General features: G+C 53.7%; 3 protein-coding genes, 5 non-coding genes and 1 pseudogene across 10 annotated transcripts; 8 read left to right on the forward strand and 1 right to left on the reverse strand.

Annotated features, from left to right (window-relative positions):
• Positions 1–179: 179 nt before the first annotated feature.
• On the reverse strand, positions 180–329 carry LOC129082995 (uncharacterized; annotated as a pseudogene).
• A 1449-nt stretch (positions 330–1778) lies between these two features.
• FLT3LG (fms related receptor tyrosine kinase 3 ligand) lies at positions 1779–10491 on the forward strand. 3 transcript variants are annotated; one of them, XM_054588536.1, is made up of 8 exons: positions 1779–1841; positions 3028–3094; positions 3712–3822; positions 4008–4061; positions 4318–4461; positions 4967–5105; positions 7328–7509; positions 10282–10491. In XM_054588536.1, exons 2-8 carry the CDS (start codon positions 3062–3064, stop codon positions 10489–10491), a joined length of 873 nt encoding a protein of 290 aa, XP_054444511.1. In that variant the 5' UTR covers positions 1779–1841; positions 3028–3061. The 3 variants fall into 3 exon arrangements, with proteins under 3 accessions (XP_054444511.1, XP_054444510.1, XP_054444512.1); XM_054588535.1 differs by lacking the exon at positions 1779–1841 and adding an exon at positions 2655–2714; XM_054588537.1 differs by lacking the exon at positions 1779–1841 and adding an exon at positions 2655–2714 and having other exon boundaries at positions 5021–5105.
• Positions 10492–11145: 654 nt separating this feature from the next.
• RPL13A (ribosomal protein L13a) lies at positions 11146–14495 on the forward strand. The gene is made up of 8 exons (XM_054588711.1): positions 11146–11180; positions 12486–12558; positions 12974–13039; positions 13184–13285; positions 13479–13564; positions 13746–13805; positions 14136–14258; positions 14380–14495. The coding sequence occupies exons 1-8, from the start codon at positions 11166–11168 to the stop codon at positions 14464–14466; spliced, it is 612 nt and encodes a 203-aa protein (XP_054444686.1). The 5' UTR covers positions 11146–11165; the 3' UTR covers positions 14467–14495.
• On the forward strand, positions 12606–12689 carry LOC129082982 (small nucleolar RNA Z195/SNORD33/SNORD32 family). The gene has a single exon (XR_008530447.1). It is a non-coding gene; the product is annotated as a small nucleolar RNA Z195/SNORD33/SNORD32 family (small nucleolar RNA).
• On the forward strand, positions 13325–13409 carry LOC129082981 (small nucleolar RNA Z195/SNORD33/SNORD32 family). The gene has a single exon (XR_008530446.1). It is a non-coding gene; the product is annotated as a small nucleolar RNA Z195/SNORD33/SNORD32 family (small nucleolar RNA).
• LOC129082983 (small nucleolar RNA SNORD34) lies at positions 13607–13676 on the forward strand. The gene has a single exon (XR_008530448.1). It is a non-coding gene; the product is annotated as a small nucleolar RNA SNORD34 (small nucleolar RNA).
• Positions 13879–13965, forward strand: LOC129082985 (small nucleolar RNA SNORD35). Its single transcript, XR_008530450.1, has one exon. It is a non-coding gene; the product is annotated as a small nucleolar RNA SNORD35 (small nucleolar RNA).
• A 4114-nt stretch (positions 14496–18609) lies between the features above and the next one.
• On the forward strand, positions 18610–20690 carry RPS11 (ribosomal protein S11). Its single transcript, XM_054588721.1, has 5 exons — positions 18610–18709; positions 19266–19397; positions 19589–19664; positions 19948–20077; positions 20519–20690. Exons 1-5 carry the CDS (start codon positions 18695–18697, stop codon positions 20640–20642), a joined length of 477 nt encoding a protein of 158 aa, XP_054444696.1. The 5' UTR covers positions 18610–18694; the 3' UTR covers positions 20643–20690.
• Positions 19757–19843, forward strand: LOC129082984 (small nucleolar RNA SNORD35). Its single transcript, XR_008530449.1, has one exon. It is a non-coding gene; the product is annotated as a small nucleolar RNA SNORD35 (small nucleolar RNA).
• Positions 20691–21532: the final 842 nt, after the last annotated feature.

The following is a 21532-nucleotide window of genomic DNA, read 5'->3' on the forward strand; positions in this document are numbered from 1 at the left end:
GAATGGAACCGGCGGCCCTTTGGTTCGCAGGCCGGCGCTCAGTCCACTGGGCCACACCAGTGAGCCACACACACTGAGCCAGGGCGAGTCTGACTTCTTTGGATGCCATGAATGAGATCAAACAGTATTTGTTTTTCTCTGGTTCACTCACCTAGCTTAATGTTCTCCAAGTTCTGCATATTGTTGCAAATGGTTCAATAGTTGGCAACATATTACGACTGAATAATATTCCATAATATATATTGTTTCACATGGTTTCATTTTTCAATTAGCAGTAATTGCACCTCAGAGAAATCTCATTGGCTATGACACAGCCACTGCGCAGGGTTTATTTCACATCTTCATCCATTCATTTGCCAGTCGATACGTAGGTTGTCTCCATGTCTTGGCTCTTGTGAGTAATGCTGCCAATGAACTTGGGTGTGCAGGTATGTCTTAAAGACACTGGTGTCATTTTCTCTGGATAGACCGTACTTCGCCGTGTATCATACGCATCCACATTTCTGTACACGGGATTATTGTACCCATGGTATGTAATCATTATACCCATGTATAATGCGCATCCTTTATTTTTCCCTCAAAAATTTGGGCGACAGACCATGCATTATGCGCGGCAAAATACCCAGAAGTGGAATCACTGGTCACAAGGCAGTTCTAGTTTTAATTTTCCGAGAACCCTTCATGCCGTTTCCACAGCGGCTGCTCCAACTTATATTCCCACCAGCGGGGCCTGGGGATCCTTTTCTGCTCGCATCCGCGCCAACATTGATCTGTGGCCTTCTTGCCAGTGGCCTTTCTAGCAGGTGTGAAGTGGCTTCTCACTGTGGTCTTGACTTGCATTTCCCTCATGACCAGTGGTTGCCTTGAGTCTGCAAGCACCACAGGGACCTGGTTAGGCTAGAAAAGTGGCCAACGAGCATTTGGGATCTTACTTCCCAGCAGTTACCAGTTTGGGCTCAAACTCTTATAAAATTTCAAAAAACAACAACAAAAGAAGCGACAGAGATCATCCCAGGCAGAGGGGACAGCATGTGCAAAGGCCCACAGGTGGGCCACAGCTTTGGGGGAACTGTTGGGTTGAAGAGTGATCCCCAAAAGATATGTCCACACCCTCACCCTTGGGACCTATGCATGTGACCTTATCTGGAAAAACAGCCTGGGCAGATAAAATGCAGTTAAGGATGCTGAGATCAGTTCATCCTGGGTCATCCAAATGGGCCCTAAATCTAATGACAAGTGTCCAGACAGGAGAGAGAAGAGGGGGAGACAGAGAAGAGGACAACGCCAGGTGCTTACGGAGGCGGAGGTGGAGCCCAGGGTCCAGCGCCCCTCCCGCCTTCTCCCCGCCCCCCAGGTTGGAGGTGGGAGGTCGGTGGGACAGCCTGTGTCTCAAAGCGCCAACCCTCTAACCGCGGTCGGTCTCCCTGGGCCGGCCAGCCCTCCCCACCTCCAGTCCTCCAGAGCGTCGAGGTCGGTCGGGCCCCTCGTGAATAACAAAGCCATTCTTAGCACTTATGGGGAAGTGCCCAGGGACTTAGAGATTATCTCCCAGGAGACTGAGTCAAAACCAAGGTGCTTTCTCCTCGATACAACAATAATGAAGAAGGAAAGAGGCCAGGATCCATTTCCTTAGTTAACAAATATTGATTGAGCACCTGCTCTGTTTCCAGTCCAAGTGTAGGTGTTGGAGATCCAGCAGGGGAAACAGACGCCGGCCATGGGCCTGGAGCGGACCCCCGGTGGGGGCCGCTGACAAGGAAGATGATGAGTAAAGTGCATGGTGTGCAGAAGGTGATACAGTGACAAGGAGAGAGCAAAGCTGGGGTACAGTTTGGAAAGGGGTAAGGGGGGAAGCATTGCCTGTGTGTTTGAGCAAAGGCCTGAATGAGATGGGGGAGTAGCCACGTGGGTATCTGGGGGGGAGGGCATTCGGGCTGAGGGGCCTGCCGGTGAGTGCAAAGGCCCTGGGGCAGGCGTGCGCGTGCCCCAGGCAGCCAGGCAGAGCGAGAAGGCCAAGGCAGAGGGGGAACCGGGCCAGATCTTGCAGAACCACAGAGAGGACCTGGTCTTTTACTTTGAGCGGCAGGAGGCAGAGGAGAATGCAAGCTGATTCAGGTCTTCCCGGGAACAACCAGGAATGGGGGGGGCGGGGGGGTGAGGGCGGAGGAGAGGAGGCCACAGTGGTGTTCAGGTGGGAGGCGTGTTCAGGTGGGAGGCGGTGGTGGCAGACCCCGGGTGATGGTGGCGGAGGGTGGTGAGAAGCGATTGGGCGGACCCTGGATACGTTTGGATGGTCAGCCAAGAAATTTGCGGACAGGGCGGGCTGCGTGGGCAGAGACACAGAGTCAGGAGCCCAAGCCAAGGCTTGGGGCCTCAGCCTCTCGATACAGAGGACGGGGAGAGGGGAGTTAAGTCTCAAGGTGAAGGTGAAGGCTCAGGGTGATCCCTTCCCTGCCCTGTGTGCTTTGGTTCTGGTTGGAGACAAAGCCAGATTTCAGACCCAGCTCCTCATCCAGTGTGTCCTAGGAGGGAGAACTGACCCACCCTCAGCTCTCAGGTCAGCGCCCTTTGGGGCGTGAGCTGCCGCCACCAGGTGGCGCCACTGGCCTCGGACAGAGCCACCCTAACTATACCCCCCTCCAAAATTTCCTTTCACTTTCGGTCCTGGGTGTCACTCGGCCTGGCCCCTTCCACACCCTGTCTGGGCAAGGCTGGTGCGAGAGGAGAAATGGGCCCTGGGTCCCGAGGGGCGGGGCTGGGGTGCCCTTCCTGGGGCTGAGGGAAGGGGAGCGGGGGTCAGGTCCCTGCGTCCCTGCCTGGGGAGGGTTCCAGGGATCGGACGTCAGGGTTCTTAGAAAGGAGCATGAGTTTTCACCGTAACTGGAGCGTGCGCAGGAAACCCGAGGGAGAAGGAGGCGGAAACTTAGCCACATCAAGGGGCCAAGGGAGGGGCGGGGAGGTGAAGGGGCGGGTGAGGAAAGGGCTGGGGTGTCAGGGACCGAGACCTGCTCTTCTCTCCCTTCCAAGATCTGGCTACAGGCATGAGGGGCCTCTGGCGGAGATGATAGTGTTGGCACCAGCCTGGAACCCAGCTGTGCGTATACCTGAGGGACAAGGTGGGGGAAAGGAGGGCTGTGCCATGATGGGCAGGCAGGTGGGGAGGTGCAGGGGTGGGGGGAGATGGACAGGGGTGGACAGAAGGAGGGCAGGGGTGGAGGGAGATGGGCGGGGTGGACGCAAGGAGGGCAGGGGTGGAGGGAGATGGGCAGGGGTGAGGGGAGATGGGCAGGGCCGGGAGAGGTGGACAGGATGGAAGCGGTAGACAGTGATGGGGGGAAGAAACAGAGGGAGGTGAATACAAATGGGGCGGAGGGGACCCAGCTGGAAGGAGAAATGGGAGGGATGAGCAGGGAAGGGCAGAGTGGTGGACAGAGCAAAGAAGATTTAGGGCAGAGGGAGCAGAGACGGAGATCCATGGGCCAAGTCTGGGGCTGGGGCAAAGCGCACTGAGGACTGGACACGTGGGACAGAAGCGGAGTGACATACAGGGACAGAGATCAGAGGTGGGCAGCTGGGAGCCAGACTGAGGGGGGTTCGGGAACCCAAAGAGATGACCTGAACTCCGGGAAGAGAAAGGAGGAGAGAGGATAGGGGCTGGGGGAGCCTGGGGGAGGGGTGCGGAGCCAACAGAGGCACCGCCTTTCCCCACAGACCTTCCTGCTGCTGCTGCTGATGCTCAGCCCCAGCCTCTGTGGGACCCCAGACTGTTCCTTCCCCCACAGCCCCATCTCCTCCACCTTCGCTGACACCTTCGGCAAGCTGGTGAGCGCCCTGCTGCGCCCCCTCCTGCTGGCCTTGCTGAGCCTCGGGTTCTGTTGCTGAGTCTGAGTGCCCCCTGTTCGGGTCTCTGTGTGGGCAGCTCCCTGTCCCCCTCTTCCTGGGTCTCTCCCCCTGTAGGTCTGTTTCCTCCTGTCTTCAGCCCAACCTGAACCTGTTTTCTCCCACAGTCTGACTACCTGCTTCAGGATTATCCAGTCACAGTGGCCTCCAACCTGCAGGACGTGAGTCACAGATGGGAGGGGCCTGGGATGGATGTGGGGAAGAGACTCTAGATGCACCATCCCTCAGCGGATCCGGCTAGATTGCTGACCTGGTCTCCTCCCTCAGCCCCGGGTGCCCAGGCCCCCCCACCCCTGACCCCTCCTCCCTCAGGCCCAGGAGCCCAGGCTCCCCCACCCCAGCCCCTCCTCCCTCAGGCCCGGGAGCCCTCCCACCCCTCTGCCAGTGGGATGCAGAGCTCCAGCTGTCTCTCCCCAGGACAAGGTCTGCGGGGCCTTCTGGCGCCTAGTCCTGGCCCAGCGCTGCATGGAACGGCTCAAGTCAGTGGCTGGCTCCCAGATGAAACAGCTGCTGGAGGATGTCAACACCGAGATATACTTTGTCACCTTATGTGCCCTCCAGGTCAGCCCTGAACCTGGGGGACAAGTGAGGGGAGTGAGATGCCTTCCTAGGGAGTGGGAAACGAAGCTCAGCTCGGCCTTACTGGTGATTTCTTTGGACCAGAGCAACCCAAGGGAGCCGGAGCTGCAGCCCCAGGCTTGCGGCCGTGGCTGGGGAATGACACCCCTCGCTCTCGCGGCACCAGAGGGTGGTGCGGGGTCTGGGCCCAGCCCACCAATGCTGAGTTTATTTCTCAGGCCCCGGGGCAGGGCGCCACTATGGGGTTCTCTCCCCGAGCAACCAGGAGAAGCAGGGGATCTAAATGCCCTCTGGACCCGGGCCTCCCTGGGCCCTGTTGTGGGTGTTGCTAAGGATACTTACCCTTAGCAACCAGGGGAAGCCTTGGTCCAAACTCTCCCTCTGAGACCCAGGCTTCCCTGGGCCCAGTCGCTGGGCAGGGAAGGCCCTTGGCCTGAGGAGGTGCGCGGGGTGATACGGTGGTGACGTCTCCCTCCCCTGCCCCCAGCCCATCCCCAGCTGTCTTCGCTACGTCCAGACCAACATCTCCCACCTCCTGCAGGACACCTCCAAGCAGCTGGTGGCCTTGAAGCCCTGTATCACCCGCTGGAATTTCTCTGGGTGCCTGCAGCTGCGGTGTCAGCCAGGTAAAGCCCCCAGCCCCACACCCCTCCGCACAGAGCATCTCAGACCCCAACCCCCACTCCTGTGGGCTGCACAACTAGGGGCGTGTTCCCCCAAGTTCATGCCCCTTTCTGGGCCTCAGTTCGCCCATGCCATAGAAACACAGTCTATGAAGAGTGGCTTGTTTTTTTTGTTTTTGTTTTGTTTTTTTCTTTAAAGATTTTTATTTATTTATTTTTAGAGAGAGGGAGAAAGGGAGAGAGAGGGAGAGAAACATCAGTGTGTGGCTGCCTCTCGCGCGCCCCCTACTGGGGACCCGGCCCACAACCCAGGCATGTGCCCTGACTGGGGATCCAACCAACAACCTTTTGGTTCACAGGTTGGCACTCAGTCCACTGAGACACACCACACAGGGCCAGAATGGCTTGTTTAAGTGTCTGCTTTCTAATAGCCATTTTTAAAAAGTTAAAATGGTAAATTCGCTCTTGCTCATGTTTTTTCTGTTCTTTCCACCTCATCATGGTGTTATCTGGAGTCTCCCTGTCTTTGCCAAGGGTGTCTGCTAGATCTGTCAGATTTCAAGAGGTATATTTTAGGAACCTCTCACCCTCAGTAGATTTTTCTCAGTTTCTCCCCACATTTCCAATCTTTCTCACCCACATTTAGCTTTGTCTCTCATTTGTATTTACATTTATGACTATTCGCTACTCAACCAAGTTTTACTGACCATCTCCCTGGTGCCTGGCACTGGAGACACAGCCCAGAACAAGGTCCATGCCGCGTGGGGTCGGCACCCTACGCAGGAGACAGACCGCAAACATGGAAACAGTCAAATAAACAGGAAAATATCTGAATGTCAGGAGCCCCACACAGGCACTTAACCCAGAAATCACAGTCTCCCACGGGGCCGGGGTGGGGGGGTTGGAAAGTCACCGGAAGTTGGGAACAAGGGGCCAGCCAGTGCACGGGTCCCGTGGCTGACACCTGCGTGTGCTGATGAGGCTGGGTGGCGGGAGCCAGTGAGGCGGAGAGAGTGGGAGAGGAGAGGACAGAGGGAACAAAGAGGACCAAGTGGTGTGGGGCCTTGTGAGCCATCAGAACTTTGTACATGGTACATGTTTATTGTTTATTACCTATTCATTCAAATATATAATTTATGTAAACTGATCTCTTATAATATTATTTAGTGAGCAGTAAGTAGTAGGTTCTGGGAATAAATAAGACAGATAAGCCCCGGCTGGGTGGCTCAGCTGGTTAGAGCCGCACCGAGTTTGTGGGTGTCGTCCCCGGTCAGGGCACATAGAAGCACCAACCAATGAACGCATCAGTAAGTGGAACAGCAAATTGATGTTTCTTTCTCCCTTCCCTTCTCTCTCTAAAATCAATAAATTAAAAAAATATTTCTTTAGAGTTTATTTATTTTTCAGAGAGAGGGAAAGGGTGGGAGAAAGAGAGGGAAACAATGATGTGTGGGAGAAACGTCTGTCGGTTGCCTCTCGCGCGCCCCCAGCTGGCCAGGGGGCTCAGTTGGTTAGAGTGTCATCTCCATACATCAGGTCGTGGGTTTGATCCCCAGTCAGGGCACATACAAGAATCAATAAATAAGTGGAACAACAAAATTGATGTCTGTCTGTTGTGCTCTCTCTCTCTAAAAATAAAAAAAAAAATTTCAATGTTGTTTAACTTTAAAAAAAAAAAAAAGACAGATAAGAGCCTGTCACCCACATGCAGCTCACAGACTATTAGGGGAAGAAGAGGAATAAACAAATCAACCCAGAAGCACTATAAACATCTGTTCAGTTATAAAATACACGACCTGCCTATGTGCCAAACACTGTCCCTAGCTCGCTTTTTTTTTAAAAAAGATTTTATTTATTTATAGAGAGAGGGAGAAAAGGAGGGAAACATCAATGTGTGGTTGCCTATCATGCGCCCCCTACTGGGGACCTGGCCCACAACCCAGGCCTGTGCCTGGACTGGGAATGGAACTGGCACCCTTTGCTTCGCAGTCGGGCGCTCAATCCACTGAGCCCCACCAGCCAGGGCGTGCAGCTCTTTTTGTATATGCACTCATTTAATTTCTATGATAACCTTAGGACGCAGGTATAAGGACTGTCCTGCTTTACAGATCAGGAGACAGGCACAGAGGCCAGCATCCCACCCGAGGCCACAACGCCAGCACCAGGAAGGCCTTTCCCTGGCCTGACCCTCCTCCTTGGTCACCCAGGCTCCTCTCCCCCTGCAGACGACTCCACCCTGCTGCCCTCAGGGAACCCCGGGGCCTTGGAGGCCACAGCCCTGCCGGCCACGCAGGCCCCGTGGCTGCTGCTGCTGCTGCTGCTGCCCCTGGCCCTCCTGCTGATGGCCACTGTCTGGTGCCTGGACTGGTGGAGGAGAAGGCGGAGGACGCCCTCCCCTGGGGAGCAGGTGAGATAGCAGGGTGGTCAGCGGGGCTGGGGAGGGCTGAGGGGTGGCTGACCCCTGGGCCCCCGCCTCCAGTTCCCCGAGGCACTGACTCATCTTGCTGAGTCTTTACCGAACTGAGGACCCTGGACTTGTGTGTGTCAGGGGTTGGGAGCAGGGGAAGGGGGGTCAGCTGTGGATGCAGGAAATCCGCTCTAGGGACATGGCGGGGACAGACTGGAAGAGAGAGACTAGAGGCCAAAGAGGAGGTTGGGTGAGGGTCCGGGGAGAGAGGACAAGGGGATGGAGAAGAGGGAGGGGCCGAGTCAGGGATCAGGAGGGACAGGGGTGGAGACTGACAGGCTTGGGGGGTGGCACAGAGGACCCTGAGTCTGGCCCGGTGACCGGGTCCACAGTGGGGAACCTGGGGAAGGAGGGAGATTAGGGAAAGACAATGAACTCAGTGGGGACCTGTGGACCAGGGAGATAGTTGGACGCAGGAATCTGCAAACCAGGGGACAGTGGCTCCCTGGAGCACAGGGAGGGGATCACCTGTGCAAAGTCCTCCAGGAGTGAAAAAAGCTCACGGCGTTCCAGTGGCTCTGGCCAGCCTGGGGCCCGTGTGAGTTGGGGGTTTGAAAACCACCGCAGGAAAACCTAGGCCTCCGCCGGCAGGCACGGGACTGCCTGCCCCAGGCAGCAGCGAGAAATGGGACGTGTGTGACGGAGGAAAGGACCAGGAAGCGGGTGCAGGGGGAGGAGGCAGGGGGCTCGGAAGGGAGGAAGACGGGAGGGTCCAGTGGGTTCTGGATGGGCCCAGAGGGATCCAGCAGAAACGCTCTGCAGTAATCGCTTTCACATCAGTGCCTCAGGGACACAGGCCTCGTGCCCTGGCTGCTCACAAATTCACTCACTCAGTTGAGAGGCAGGCGCTATTGTTATCCCCCGTTTGCAGAGGCTGAAACCAAGGCACAGAGAGGTAAATAATTTGCCAAAATTCACACAGCTCGTGAGTGGCAGAGCCAAGATTTGACTCTAGGCTGTTTGGTCCTGACGCCTGTGCCTGTTACTCTTCTGCCTCAGTTTCCTTATCTGTACGAAAGGCTAATAATAACCCTCTACTGTAGAGCTGTGCAGAGGTAAAGTGACGCGACACAGGTAAAGTCCCTAGAGCTACGCTGTCCAGTGAGAGTAGAACACAAGCCACACACGATTTTAAATTTTCTAATAGCCACTTTTTTAAAAAAGTCAAAAGAAACCAGCTATTATTTTTTTGTTTTTTCAGATTTTATTTACGTACTTTTAGAGAGAGGGTAAGGGAGGGAGAAAGCAAGGGAGAGAAACATCAATGTGTGGCTGCCTCTCGTGCGGCCCGACTAGGGACCTGGCCTGCACCCCAGGCCTGTGCCCTGACTGGGAACTGAACCAATGACCTTTCGGTTTGCAGGCTGGTGCTCAGTCCACTGAGCCATACTAGCTAGGGCAGAAACCGGTTACTTTAAATAATATATTTTATTTCACCCTCTGTATCCAAAATATTGTTATTTCAACATGAAATCAATATACTTTTTTTAATCCTGAAGATGAGGATGTTTATTGGCTTTTTAATAAAGATTTTATTTATTTAGTTTTAGAGAGAGGGGAAAGAAGAAAGAGAGGGAGAGAAACATCAATGTGTGGTTGCCTCTCACGCATCCCCTGCTGGGGACCTGAGTGGGAATCGAACTGGGGACACTGGTTCACAGGCTGGCACTCCATCCACTGAGCCACACCAGCAAGGGCGGATGTTTATTGATTTTAGAGAGAGAAAAAATATATGGATGTGAAAGAGAAACATCTATCGGTTGTTTCCCACATGTGCCCCAGCCAGGGATTGAACCCACAACCTAGGTATGTGCCCTGACTGGAAATCAAACCCGCAACCTTTTGGTGTATGGGACAATGCCCAACTAACTGAGCCACCCAGCCAGGGCATAATCAATATTTTTTAAAACCGTCAATGGTATATTTTACCTCCTTTTTTATTACCAAGTCTTCAGAATCTGATGTATATGCTACTGTCATAGCCCATCTTAATTCAGACACTGTTTTTATCAGAAATGCTTGATCTGTACTTAGATTTCATGAAATGTACAGCAGCAAAGGTAGATTCGCCCGCTGAAGTTGTTTTAAACATATACAGTTTTCCAATAACTGGCTAGAGAATCAGTTTCTAAATTTAATTTTTTTTAATTTCAGCATTTGTTTCAGAACAGTACTTTATTACAGTTTTTCCTTCTTTTTTTAATCCTCACCTGAGAATGTTCATTGATTGAGAGGAAGAGAGAGAGAAACATTGATGCAGGAGGGAAATAGCAGTCGGGGTTGGCCTCCCATACGCACCCCAACCCCTTAATCGGGAACTGAACCCTCAACCTTTCGGTATATGGACCACACTCCAACCAACTGAACCACCCGGCCAGGGCTAGTTTTTCTTGAAAAGTAATACTTTTTCTTTCCAGCTTGTTCCTGTCCACCTGTTTTCCCATTCTCCCAATAACTGTGCCATGAAGTTAAAATTAGATAAAACGTAAAACTCGAGTGCACTGCCCCATCTAGGGGGCTCTCCGAGTGCACCGCTTAGCCTCCAGGGAATTCTCTCGGACAGCGAGGCTGTAACGCGAGCCGTGGCTGGGCTTGCAGTTGTTCTCAGCACCAAGGCCGTGAAGGCCCTGCGCCTGCTGCTTCCGTCTTCCTCTATCCACGGATCCTCACACAGCCCAGTGAGACAGTCACATCTATCACCCCATTTTACAGAGGACACTGAGGCCCAGAGAGAGGAGTCACCTGCCAGAGGACACAGAGCCGGGACTCGGAGCAAGTCAGCTACAGACTGGTCCCTCCCTCGGCAGCCCCGCCCCTGTCACTATCTCCCCAGGATGGAGGCAACACCAGCACCCAGCGCCGGCCCCAGCCCCACCCGATCCCCTCTGTACAGAGCCCTTGTCCCCAGGAAACTGTATATAAATCATCTTTTTCTACCAGCTCTGGTCGGGCCTGTCTGTGGATGGGTTGGAGTCTTGGTTTTTCAGTTAATGCAGTGATACGTTCACCACCTATTTTCCGAGGTCTCCGCGGGCCCAGGGACAGCGCGGGGCGACGCTGGGCCCGAGTCAGAACCAGCCCAGCCCTCAGAACTCCTGCTCACTGGAGGACACATGGGACACGGTCTCAGTACAGGCTGATACGCGCTCTGGCGGGGGTGGCACGGCGGGAACCCGTAGGAGGCACTTGACACAGCCTGCGGGCCACCACGTGCCTGAAAACCTACTGTCGCTAGAGGGGTGTAGGCGCTTCCCCACCGCAACGCTCAGCCTGCACGCGGGAGATTAGCAGTCCCTCAAAAATATGGCGGCCAAGGCTGGACAGCCCCGCCTCAGGAGAGCCCCTCCTACCCCACGTGATCCCTCGCCCCGCACAATCATGGCGGCCGAGGTCCGCGGGGAACGATTCCTGGATTGGACAATCAGAAGACGACCCGCCTTCCAGTGGGACCCCAATACGCACGCGCAAGACACTCCGACCAGTAAAATGACAGAAAGCTGTTCATGTGGTCGTATGACGTCACGCCCTCCGCCCCTGTTACAAGGGATAAGAAACCCTGCGCCAAGGTTTCCTCCTTTCCCAGGCGGCGGCCGAAGATGGCGGAGGGGCAGGTGGGGCTCTGCGCGGACAGGGGTGGCGAGGGACCGGGTGGGATCGAGGCTAGAACGGGGATGGACCCGTTTTTCCCTTCGTACGTGTGTAGTGGAACTTAAGCTCGATAGTTGAGCGAAATTAAGAGCAGAAGGGTTGAAAAGTTTCTATATCGGGGGAATAGACATGACAATGCTGACTTTGTGCCCAAGGCCGGGTAAATGCGGCTTCGTTCTTCCCCGAGAAGCGACGATGGGGACTAAGAACAATTTTAAAAATTAGGCCTCCTTTACTTTGATCTGGGCCGGTCCTTGGCTGAATTGAACCCGTGTATTTCCAGCGACGGGGAAGCACGTGGAAGCCAAGGATTGGCCAAAATGGAGGGTATTTTCGCCCTGCCCAAAGCAGTCTTGTTCTGCTCTGTCGGAGTGATAATCAGGCTTCCCCTGCACTTCTGGGAGTTTGGGCACGAAATATTTCGCAGTGGGTCGAAAGAGCTGTTCACTACGCAGCATTTAGGAATAAATTGTTTTTTTCCTTTGCTTTGGGTTTGATGGATGCTCTGAAGTACTGTCGCTGCTGGAAGCAGAGGACTGACAAAAGGCTCCACAGCCCTGGGACGTCCTTTGTCCTTACACACTTGGCCTTCAATGAAGGCTGCAGCAGTTTACCTGTGAGGGAAGACTCTGGAATGTCTTGGGGAGGGGGGGCAGTCCCCTGTGAACTTAATGTAATGGGTCTGTAGTTCAGGAAGGAAAGCCAAGTTTGGAGGCAAGTTGTAAGAGTTCTCTGAAGGTGTCCCTGCATTTACTGTGTGCCTGGCACAGTTTGCATTGTGTTTCCTGTCATTGAGAAAATGATAACAATGTTTCTGAGGCAGATATTGTTATCCTCATCTTCCAGGTGAGGAAGTTGAAGCATGGAGAACTGCAGATCTTTGCCCAAAGTCACATTGTCAGGAAGTCTGGCTTTAGATTCTGTACCTTTCTGCCTTCCAACAATCACAACGTATATAACCAGCACTCGATAAGAGTGGGGACTTTGACTCTTGATGAAGAAGCTATAATCTGGGTATAAAAATTCCTGCCCTTCAAGCAGCCGAGATGTGAGAGGAGTTCTTACCCGGTTCATTGAAATCAGGAGTCAACCATTTGCTTTTTTGGCCTCGTCTGTAAAGTGAGCCTTGGGTCCTAGTTCTGAGGTTTGGTACCTGGATAGGAGGTACCCTGGGGGATAAGGTGAACAGAAACAATGAGAAAGCCATGGTTGCTTGGGGTGGGAGTCAGGAAGTGCTGGGTGACTCTGAGCCCTCTTGTCTCCAACAGGTCCTGGTGCTCGATGGCCGAGGCCATCTCCTGGGCCGCCTGGCGGCCATCGTGGCCAAGCAGGTGCTGCTGGGTAAGTCTGCCCTCTGCCCACAGCCTCTGAAACGTGGGCTCCAGCCGGAGGTCAGTGATGAGCAACAATCACCATCTTTCGTTTGAGTCTCAAGACCATGAGATCAACCCCATGCACCGCTCTGAGACCTGCCCACCACTCCGCCCCTGGGGTTTGGGTGTCCAGGGTCAACAGGGTCCTTTTCTTTTTTCTCCCCTATTGGACTAGTACTTCTTTAAGCATGAACCCAACATTGCCAATTACCGCTCTGTGGCTTGGGGGAAGAGGCTGCCCTGCCGGACCCTTGGCTTTCTGGGCCTTGTGGTCAGTTCCTCCACAGCAGCTGGGCAGGTGGGCGGCAGGCAGGTGCAGGACGAGCCCTCGGGTGGCTGCTTGCCCGTGCCTCCCAGGCTGCCTCACTCTCCTCTCCCTCTAGGCCGGAAGGTGGTTGTCGTGCGCTGTGAGGGCATCAACATTTCTGGCAATTTTTACAGAAACAAGCGTGAGTTGAAGCATGGGAGGAGGGCCGGGGGGCTGACCTGGGACATGCTGGCCTGAGCCCGGCGCCCGAGAGTGTGGGCATGTGTGGGGAGAGGCTAGCATTTGCCTGGAGATGCCGAAGCCTCACGCACGCACCTCTCCTCAGTGAAGTACCTGGCCTTCCTCCGTAAGCGGATGAACACCAACCCATCGCGCGGCCCTTACCACTTCCGAGCCCCCAGCCGCATCTTCTGGCGGACCGTGCGAGGTGAGCCAGGCCTGGGGGTCGCAGGTGGCGACAGGGTGGGTGGCCAGTGATGAGCTCTTCTCCCACTCAAGTTCGAGTTTCCCGACCGTGAGATGACTCCACATGCACTACCATCTGAGGCCACCCGTCCGCCGGCCTTGGTGGGGCGCTTTCTGGGCCCGACTGACCAGGGTTGCTGCCCCTCTGCCCACAGGCATGCTGCCCCACAAGACCAAGCGGGGCCAGGCCGCCCTGGACCGTCTCAAGGTGTTTGATGGGATCCCGCCGCCCTACGACAAGGTAAGCTGGACCGGGCCCCCTCGCAGCATCCCCGAGTCTGGCGGTGTCCGTGATGATCCACGGTTACCTACATTGTTTGATCCTCGTGAGAACAGCGCTGGCTGAGACGCCCGCCCCAGCCAGCCTTCTTCCCTGTCTGTCCCTCACTCCAGGTCCCTAAGTCCCTCTCCTTCTCTAACAGAAAAAGCGAATGGTGGTTCCCGCGGCCCTCAAGGTGGTGCGCCTGAAGCCCACTCGGAAGGTGAGCTCCGGGTGACGGCGAGTGGGCTAACTTGGGGGTCCCACTGGGGTGTGAACTTGAGGTCCTCGCAACTGGCAGATGATGGCTCTTTCTCACGATGGTCTGCGGATGCCGCTGTGGGCGCTGCCGATAATGCCGATGGCTTGGCTGATGCCAGAAGCACAGAGCCCCTTTTGGGCGGGGGGGGTCGGGGGGGGTCTTTTGATTTGAGCTCGGTCAGAAAAGTTGGATTGTTAGATTCCCAGGATCCTTTGAGAGAAACAGCACCAATCCCTCTCCCCAACCCAGGCTCTCACTTCCTTACAACTTCATTTCTTCCCCCACCCCCAGTTTGCCTACCTGGGGCGCCTGGCCCATGAGGTCGGATGGAAGTACCAGGCTGTCACAGCCACTCTGGAGGAGAAGAGGAAGGAGAAGGCCAAGATCCATTACCGGAAGAAAAAGCAGCTCATGGTGAGGGCAGGGCTGGGGATGCGGGGCTCCGTGCTCTTGGGCAGTGGGATTCTTCTGTCCCTGGGAGGAGGCGGGGTCCCTGGCAGGGACTGACCAGGACCTGTTTGTTCTGACCCCACAGAGGCTACGGAAACAAGCTGAAAAGAACGTGGAGAAGAAAATTGACAGATACACAGAGGTCCTCAAGACTCATGGACTCCTAGTCTGAGCCCAATAAAATTGACTGTTAACTCCTCATGCTTGGCCTGGCCTGCCCTTCCTCCATCGCCGCCCTAGGATGTGGGGGACCCCAGGGGCTGTTGTTCCGGGGCCGCAGGCGCCCTGGGCCTTAGAAGGCTGGGAACACCGAAGGGGTCTTAGTCACTACTGTTTAAGAAACGCCTTTTACAAAGCACGTTTGGCTCTAAGAGCTCTACAGCGCAGTTTGCCTGTGACCTGCTCATTTACGGGAGTTTGGGGAAATCAACACTTGGAGCAGGTAGTTCCCTTTCAGTAGTTATCAGTAAGCTGGAAATTCAAGTTTAAACTTCCCACGTGGTCCGATAACTAACTATATTCTGTAGCCATTAGGACTGGAGCGAACATGGGGGCAGGAGGAAGCCGGTGCTGTTCAAGGGCACTTACAGATGCGTAGCCCGGGGCTGCAGCCTCCGCACCCCAGGCAGTGTCCTTGCACGTTACTGTACCTTGTGATTGGAAGCAAATAAATTATTTTTAAAGAAGTTTGGCGTCTTTGCAGTGTGTGTCTGCAGCAGAGGCAGGCCTTTGGCGAGAAAGGGGCTCCTGCTGTTCATGGGAGACTACCTTTACAGAGGTTTACCTGCCCACAGTTCCCTTGAGAAGGCTTTGTGATTTCTCAAAAACCACTGTGGCCTGTGGTGGCTGGTGTCGCCCAGTTGACATGAAGTGATCTATCTAGTCAGCAGCTGCAGAGGATGGAATTCCAGTGCTCTAAAGCCGTTCTCCGTTCCCGAGACACGCTTTGTTGCAGCCTGCTGCCACAGCAAGGAGGCTGTTCCGTGTAAAGAAATGCCGTCCTAGCCCTGTGGCTGGATTGGAATGTCCCCCAGGACACCAAGAGGTTGCGGGTTCAATCCCTGGAGCAAGTGCAGGAGGCAACTGATCAGTGTTTCTCATCTCGTTTCCCCCACCCCGCACCCGCGCCCCCGGTCTAAAATCAATGAACATGTCCTCCGGTGAGGATTTAAAAAATGGACAAGCAGTATTTCACAAGTGGCCATTAGGCACTAGAAGAGGCATGTTAAACATGACATAGTTGGCCTAAGACAAAACTTGACACGATGGGGCAGCCTGGGTCAATCCCAGAGGGTGAATGCCGCACAGTGCCAGCCCTTCAGGTGCCCTCGAACACCCCCATCAGAGCCTCCATTTCACTGGTGAGGTTTAGGTGGAGTCACCTAATAGGTGCCACACCCAGAAGCCCACACACAGCCCTCTGCTTGGACAAAGGCAATCAGTCCCGGGAACGAAGCTGGACTCAAGCCGCCCCTAGGATTGGTGTGCCATGTTTAGAAATAATTTTCCAACTCAGTTCAATATTTAAATGCCTGACCTTCACACATGGGAACCAAATTGAGGATAGTTCACAGGCAAATTATAACTGCCACACCAGGCCATTCTATCTACCACTCTTAATCTTTCCAAAATGTCCAAGATATTGCTGGCTTAGGTTTTCTCAAGCTACCATTAGGTTCATACCCTTCTTGGGGTTCCTGAGACTGAAGACACATAGAGCTTAATTCTAAAGTTTGGCAAAACTGTGTGTTAAAGCAGCACACACAATAATCGCACCAAAAGCATGATCCATTAAAAAGATAAATCTGGCCTTATAGAAGCAAAACCTTCCAAGACACCATCGAGAAGGTGATGACAAGCCACAGGCTGAGAGAAAATATTTGCAAATCATTTCTCTTTTGAAGGAGTTGTATCTTAAAATTCAGTAGTAAGGAGACAAAGCAAGTAAAAATTAGGCAAAGTTTGAATACACATTTCACCAAAGAAGATATACAAATGATCAAGAGGCACATAAGAGAGACTCTCGACATTATTCAACATTAGAAAATGCCAGTGAAATCTCTGGGTGGACTTCATCCTTTATGTAGGACAAATACAGGGAATTGGAGCCTCTGCCAGGAACAGGGGGAAAAAATTTAAGATTTTATTTATTTTTAGAGAGAGAAGAAGGGAGGGAGAAAAAGAGGGAGAGAAACATCGATGTGTGAGAGATATATCAATCAGTTGCCTCTCACACACCCCCAACTGGGGACCTGGCCCACAACCCAGGCACGTGCCCTGACTGGGAATTGAACTGAGACCTCTGGGTTCACAGGCCAGCACTCGGTCCACTGAGCCACACCAGCCAGAGGAGCAGGAACATTTTCAAAGCTCCCATTCCATCCTCCCCAAGTCCCACCACCAAAGCACCTGGCATACCTGCCCAGTCCATGGGAGTGCCATTAGAGAGGGTCTTGTTTTGACAGGCATTTCTGTGCTCACTGGGGACGTCTCCTGGTCTACTAGCATTTGCACTTCTATTATGAAATGCTTGGAAATAATGTCTGTGAAATCTGGCAGAGACTGGGAACTATTTCTTTAAGACATAATAACCAGCCCCCGGCTGGTGTGGCTCAGTGGATCGAGTGCTGGTCTGCAAACCAAAAGGTCACAGGTTTGAATCCTAGTCAGGGCACAAACCTGGGTTGCAGGCCAGGTCCCTGGTTGAGGGTGTGCAAGAAGCAACTGATTGTTGTATCTCTCACATGTTGCTGTTTCTCTCCCTCTCTTTCTCCCTCCCTTCCTCTCTCTGAAAGTAAATAAATAAAATAAAATAGGTAATAAATAGAGTTGGCTGAAGTTTATAATTGGACACCAAAGCTGTTCACAATGCAGGTCAAAAAAAAAAAAAAAATCCAGCCATGAAATAAGTAAAATGGAATATACATGAGAAGGAAAAAAATTTTTTCAGTGTATAGCAGGAAGGAAAGGAAAGAGTTAAAAATTAGAAAGGGAAAGGAAGTCAGGGAGGGTTCAGAAAGACAAAGCAACCTCGGAGAGAGAAAGGTGTTTGATAAAAACGTAGAATGTTATTTACTATTGTGGGTTGTGATTAAAAAGCTAAGGACCTGAACATCTCTAAATTGCCTCAGTCTTTCAAAGTGAGGCAGTGTTTCTTTCCCCTTATCATCATAATCTCACCAGCTAGCTGCTCTGAACAATTTGCAAACTAGTGAGCATTTTAAAACCCAAAGAGGAAATCACACCTAATCCCCACTACCTGGAGATGTTAAACCCCTGGGGCACGTGTTTTCTTCCAGGCTTTTTTTTTTGTCTAAGTAACCTTTATACACAGTTTAGCACACGTTGTAGATAACAACTGCGGTCCCGCCTTTTTTAAAAACTAGTATCATCATTTCCAAGTCGTTCAAAAATTCCGGAAATTACATTTTTCTTAAAAAAAATACGTTACAAAGCTAGTACAGAAGATTCTAAAAAACGAGGTGAAAAATCCCCGTTACTGCTATCTCCAGAGGGACTGAAACAACCTCAATTAAAAATGTATCGTTCGAAATTCACAAAGCTATTAAGTGTAAGGGGAACTTAAATCAACTTTCAAATAATTTATTGTAAGTTTGTAGCATTTATAGTTCACATATTCTGCACTGCCTGACGCGATAGACTTTAGTCCCATGTGGCTACGAAATTTTAAATCTAATAAAATTAAAGGTAAAAATGCAGGTCCTCAGTGGCAACGGTGTTGCACAGAATAGGAACAGCCATTTACACTATAGCTGAAGTTCTACTGCACCAGGCCGTTAAAGACAGAAAACCATAAGAAGGGCTTTTTTCTCCTTCACTACTCCATTGTCTGGGACAGAAGAAAACTTTCACTGAACTTCAAAAAGCTCAGGGGCAGTCCCCGCCCCTCACAAAGATGGTGGCGAGGCCGCGAGCAGTCCTAACATTTCACATCTCCCCACCCCGCAGAAAGATGGCAGCTACCGAACACCGTTTGAAATCTGTACGGACACAGCCACGCGGTCCCCAGTGACCACGTGATGTTACGGCCCGCAGAAACATGCCGCCCATAACTCTCGCGATACTGTGGGAGGGCTGAAGGCTGGCCAAGCCTCCCTAACGTGAGCTCGCGAGCCCAGCGCCTGAATGTCTGGACTATCGTGAGACAGTGCGCACCACCCCCTCGACCCTCTGCCCTCTTCCATCATGGCGGCGCCGGTGACATCTCCCAATCGCCTGCTTGGTTAAAGCCGTCCGTCAATCAGAGTTGTGCCCAAGGCACCGCCCCAAATTGTGCTGTCCCACCTATCCCCTATCGTCATTTCCTCTCTAGCCCCTGCGCAGTCGATAAGGAAACCCGGACGCCACAGGGGCTTTCTTTTTTTCAGGCGGCCGCGAAGATGGCGGATATTCAGGTACGAGCACGGGGCCGACACCGGGGTGGCAAGGCGCTTTCCGGGCCTCAGGGGCGTGTCCTGGAGACCAGGATCCCGCGCCCCAGTTTGGGGGTTAATTGCGGGAGCCCTCGATTCCCCGGGGGTCAATTCAGGCAGAGAGCGAGTGTTTTTACATTATCTAGATTAGCGCCTCTTAAATCCTGGAGGCTTCGCATTAGGAAGTCGTATAATTATGTAAGAAGTGGATCTTGGGTGGATGGCTTTGTGCTTTGGGAAACAATCCTTGCCGAAAGGTGTCCGGGGTGTTTGAGGGGTGACTCTGTTTCCGGACTTTAAGGAGTGAACTCTGCGGGCGATGGGAAGTGTTTTAGAGCCTAAGTAGTGAAGTAACCTGGGATTTAGCGTTGAATCTGAATTAGAGGTAAACTTGGGGTAAGAGCGTTTTCGGAGGTAATTCTGGAGCAGTGGGCCTTGGAGGCCAGCGTTGCAGAGGATGGGATCTGGGGGTTTCTGGGAAGCGTTCCGAGCCCGGCTGCGGCCTACTCCGGACTCACCGGCTTCCTCGTCCCTGCAGACGGAGCGTGCCTACCAAAAGCAGCCCACCATCTTTCAAAACAAGAAGAGGGTCCTGCTTGGAGAAACTGGCAAAGAGAAGCTACCGCGATACTACAAGAATATCGGTCTGGGTTTCAAGACGCCCAAGGAGGTACAGGCACCTTCAGAAGAAAGAATGACTGTAGTCTCCGTGCATGTGTCTAAGCGCAGTTGCCCAGCCCACATCTGAGTGCCTGCTCCGAGGGCTGCTGGGAATTGTAGTTTCTTACTGTCTGGGGCCACACCCCCTGTTCTTTCAGGAACTACCTGTTAAAGCCTCACTTTTCTTCCTTATACCTTCAGGCCATTGAGGGCACCTACATTGACAAGAAATGTCCCTTTACTGGTAATGTCTCCATCCGAGGGCGCATCTTGTCTGGTAAGTGGGGCTGTCTGTTCCGCGGTTCAGATTGCTGGGTCCGGGGGAGAAGGGGGAGCGGGGACCCTCAGACTCCAGGTTTTTGGGGCCCTGGCAGGTGATGTCTGTTTTCACGATGGTCTTCAGATGCCTGCACAGGCACTGCTGAGAAAGCCACTTGGCAGAACTGATGCCAGAAGCACCGTCTCTTGTGAACCCTGCTCAGCAGCTCCCAGCATGCCTTGGGCTGCCGGTAGAGCCCTTTCCCAGGGAGCCTGACCTAAGATCTGTCCCCTCCCCCAAGGCGTGGTGACCAAGATGAAGATGCAGAGGACCATAGTCATCCGCCGAGACTACCTCCACTACATCAGAAAGTACAACCGTTTCGAGAAGCGCCACAAGAACATGTCAGTGCACCTGTCCCCCTGCTTCAGGTGAGCACAGTGGGTCCCAGGCAACCCAGGGCAGCCACCCTTTTGGTCACAGGGGAGGGGGTGGGCTACACTCAAGTCTGAGTGACTTGGGACCTGACATGAGTATTAACGGGGACACCCCGGACGCCTGTGGGGGTGGTAAGCTCCGGGGCGAGGGGGAGCGAGCCGCCATCCTTTGGGGCCTCCAGTTCTCTGTAAAATGGAGATGGCTGTTGGAGCTCTTCTGCCCCGAGAGGTCCCTGCGAGGGTCAGAGCGTCCCCTGTGCTGTGCTGGGCCCGGTGCCTTGCACATAGCTCTGGTCAATGACAAGGGGGCCTCTGGGGCTTGGTTGGGGCCTCAGCCTGGAGCCCACGAAGGAGGTTCCCCTCCAGAGGCTGCTTGGGGCAGCCTCAGGTGCCCCCGGCCCCCAAACATAACATAGACACTGTCCCTGTCCACAGAGATGTCCAGATCGGCGACATCGTCACAGTGGGCGAGTGTCGGCCCCTGAGCAAGACCGTGCGCTTCAACGTGCTCAAGGTCACCAAGGCTGCCGGCACCAAGAAGCAATTCCAGAAATTCTGAGACTCGATGCCTGCCCATGCCCCCAAAGGAAATAAAGCTATTTTCTCAGTCATGGGCCAGGCTTCTTGTGTCTGTGGCCTTATCAGAGGGAGGTACCGTCTCTGGGAGTTGAGCAGCGTTGACAAGAAAGATGGGGTTTTTTTATTCTCTGGGTTGTAAGGATGGGAATGGGGACCAAATCCTGCCTTTTGCACTCTCGAGTCTGGGTGAAGACAACCTGTATTAAAGACGCTGCACTCTGTCTCCTGTTGATCCTCGTCACCTACCTGGCATTGAGCTACTGTCTCGTCTCCCGCAACCCAACCTCCCCCATTTTCTGGGGAGGAAGTAAGTGAGGGCGGAGGCTCCTGGGTTCTCAGGCCCTTTCTGGCCTCCTTGGAGGGTAGAAAGGAAGAAGCAGCCATACTCTTGGGGGTGGGGGGCGGGGGGCGGGAGGGCCTCAGGTCACAGCTACCTGGCTCTGAGCTGTGAGGGCCACGACCGTGCCTGCCCTTCTCCCCTGGCAGCCGGATGGGGTGGTGGGGCAGGGAAGTGAGGCAGGGGCTCCCCCTGCCCCCCATTTGGGTCCCCGTCCCCAACTGACCACCATGCCCATTTGCAGATGAGCAACCTCATCTGAGGGGCCAAGCTCTCTGCTTGGAGTCTCAGTGAGTACCTGAGCTCCAGGTCTCAGGTTCTGGAAATTTCCTTTGCCCAGAAGTCCAAGCAAGGAAATTGGCCTTGGGGGAAGTTGCAGGGGGAGCCCCGGGTGGAGTACAGCTGAGCAGCAGTGAGTGGCGGCTGCTCAGGAGTGGGGAGGAAGTCCTCGGAGATGGCACTGATGGGGACAGACGGGGCGGGGGTCCTGTGGAGGAAACAGGAGATGTGGGGAACGGGGCAGGCAAGTTGAG

Source organism: Pteronotus mesoamericanus, unplaced genomic scaffold, assembly GCF_021234165.1.
Source record: "Pteronotus mesoamericanus isolate MK-2021 breed Mesoamerican mustached bat unplaced genomic scaffold, CSHL_Meso_final scaffold_137, whole genome shotgun sequence".
Lineage (NCBI taxonomy): Eukaryota > Metazoa > Chordata > Mammalia > Chiroptera > Mormoopidae > Pteronotus > Pteronotus mesoamericanus.

Excerpts from the sequence above, each read along its gene's own strand:
- FLT3LG (XM_054588536.1), top strand. The coding sequence starts at position 3,062 with ATGATAGTGTTGGCACCAGCCTGGAACCCAGCT. Across the intron at positions 3,095-3,711 it reads CACCAGCCTGGAACCCAGCT|ACCTTCCTGCTGCTGCTGCT; the intron begins GTGCGTATACCT and ends CTTTCCCCACAG. Across the intron at positions 7,510-10,281 it reads CGCCCTCCCCTGGGGAGCAG|AGGACACTGAGGCCCAGAGA; the intron begins GTGAGATAGCAG and ends CCCATTTTACAG.
- RPL13A (XM_054588711.1), top strand. Across the intron at positions 12,559-12,973 it reads GGCCAAGCAGGTGCTGCTGG|GCCGGAAGGTGGTTGTCGTG; the intron begins GTAAGTCTGCCC and ends CTCTCCCTCTAG. Across the intron at positions 13,565-13,745 it reads TCCCGCCGCCCTACGACAAG|AAAAAGCGAATGGTGGTTCC; the intron begins GTAAGCTGGACC and ends CTTCTCTAACAG.
- RPS11 (XM_054588721.1), top strand. Across the intron at positions 19,398-19,588 it reads GTTTCAAGACGCCCAAGGAG|GCCATTGAGGGCACCTACAT; the intron begins GTACAGGCACCT and ends TTATACCTTCAG. Across the intron at positions 19,665-19,947 it reads CCGAGGGCGCATCTTGTCTG|GCGTGGTGACCAAGATGAAG; the intron begins GTAAGTGGGGCT and ends CCCTCCCCCAAG.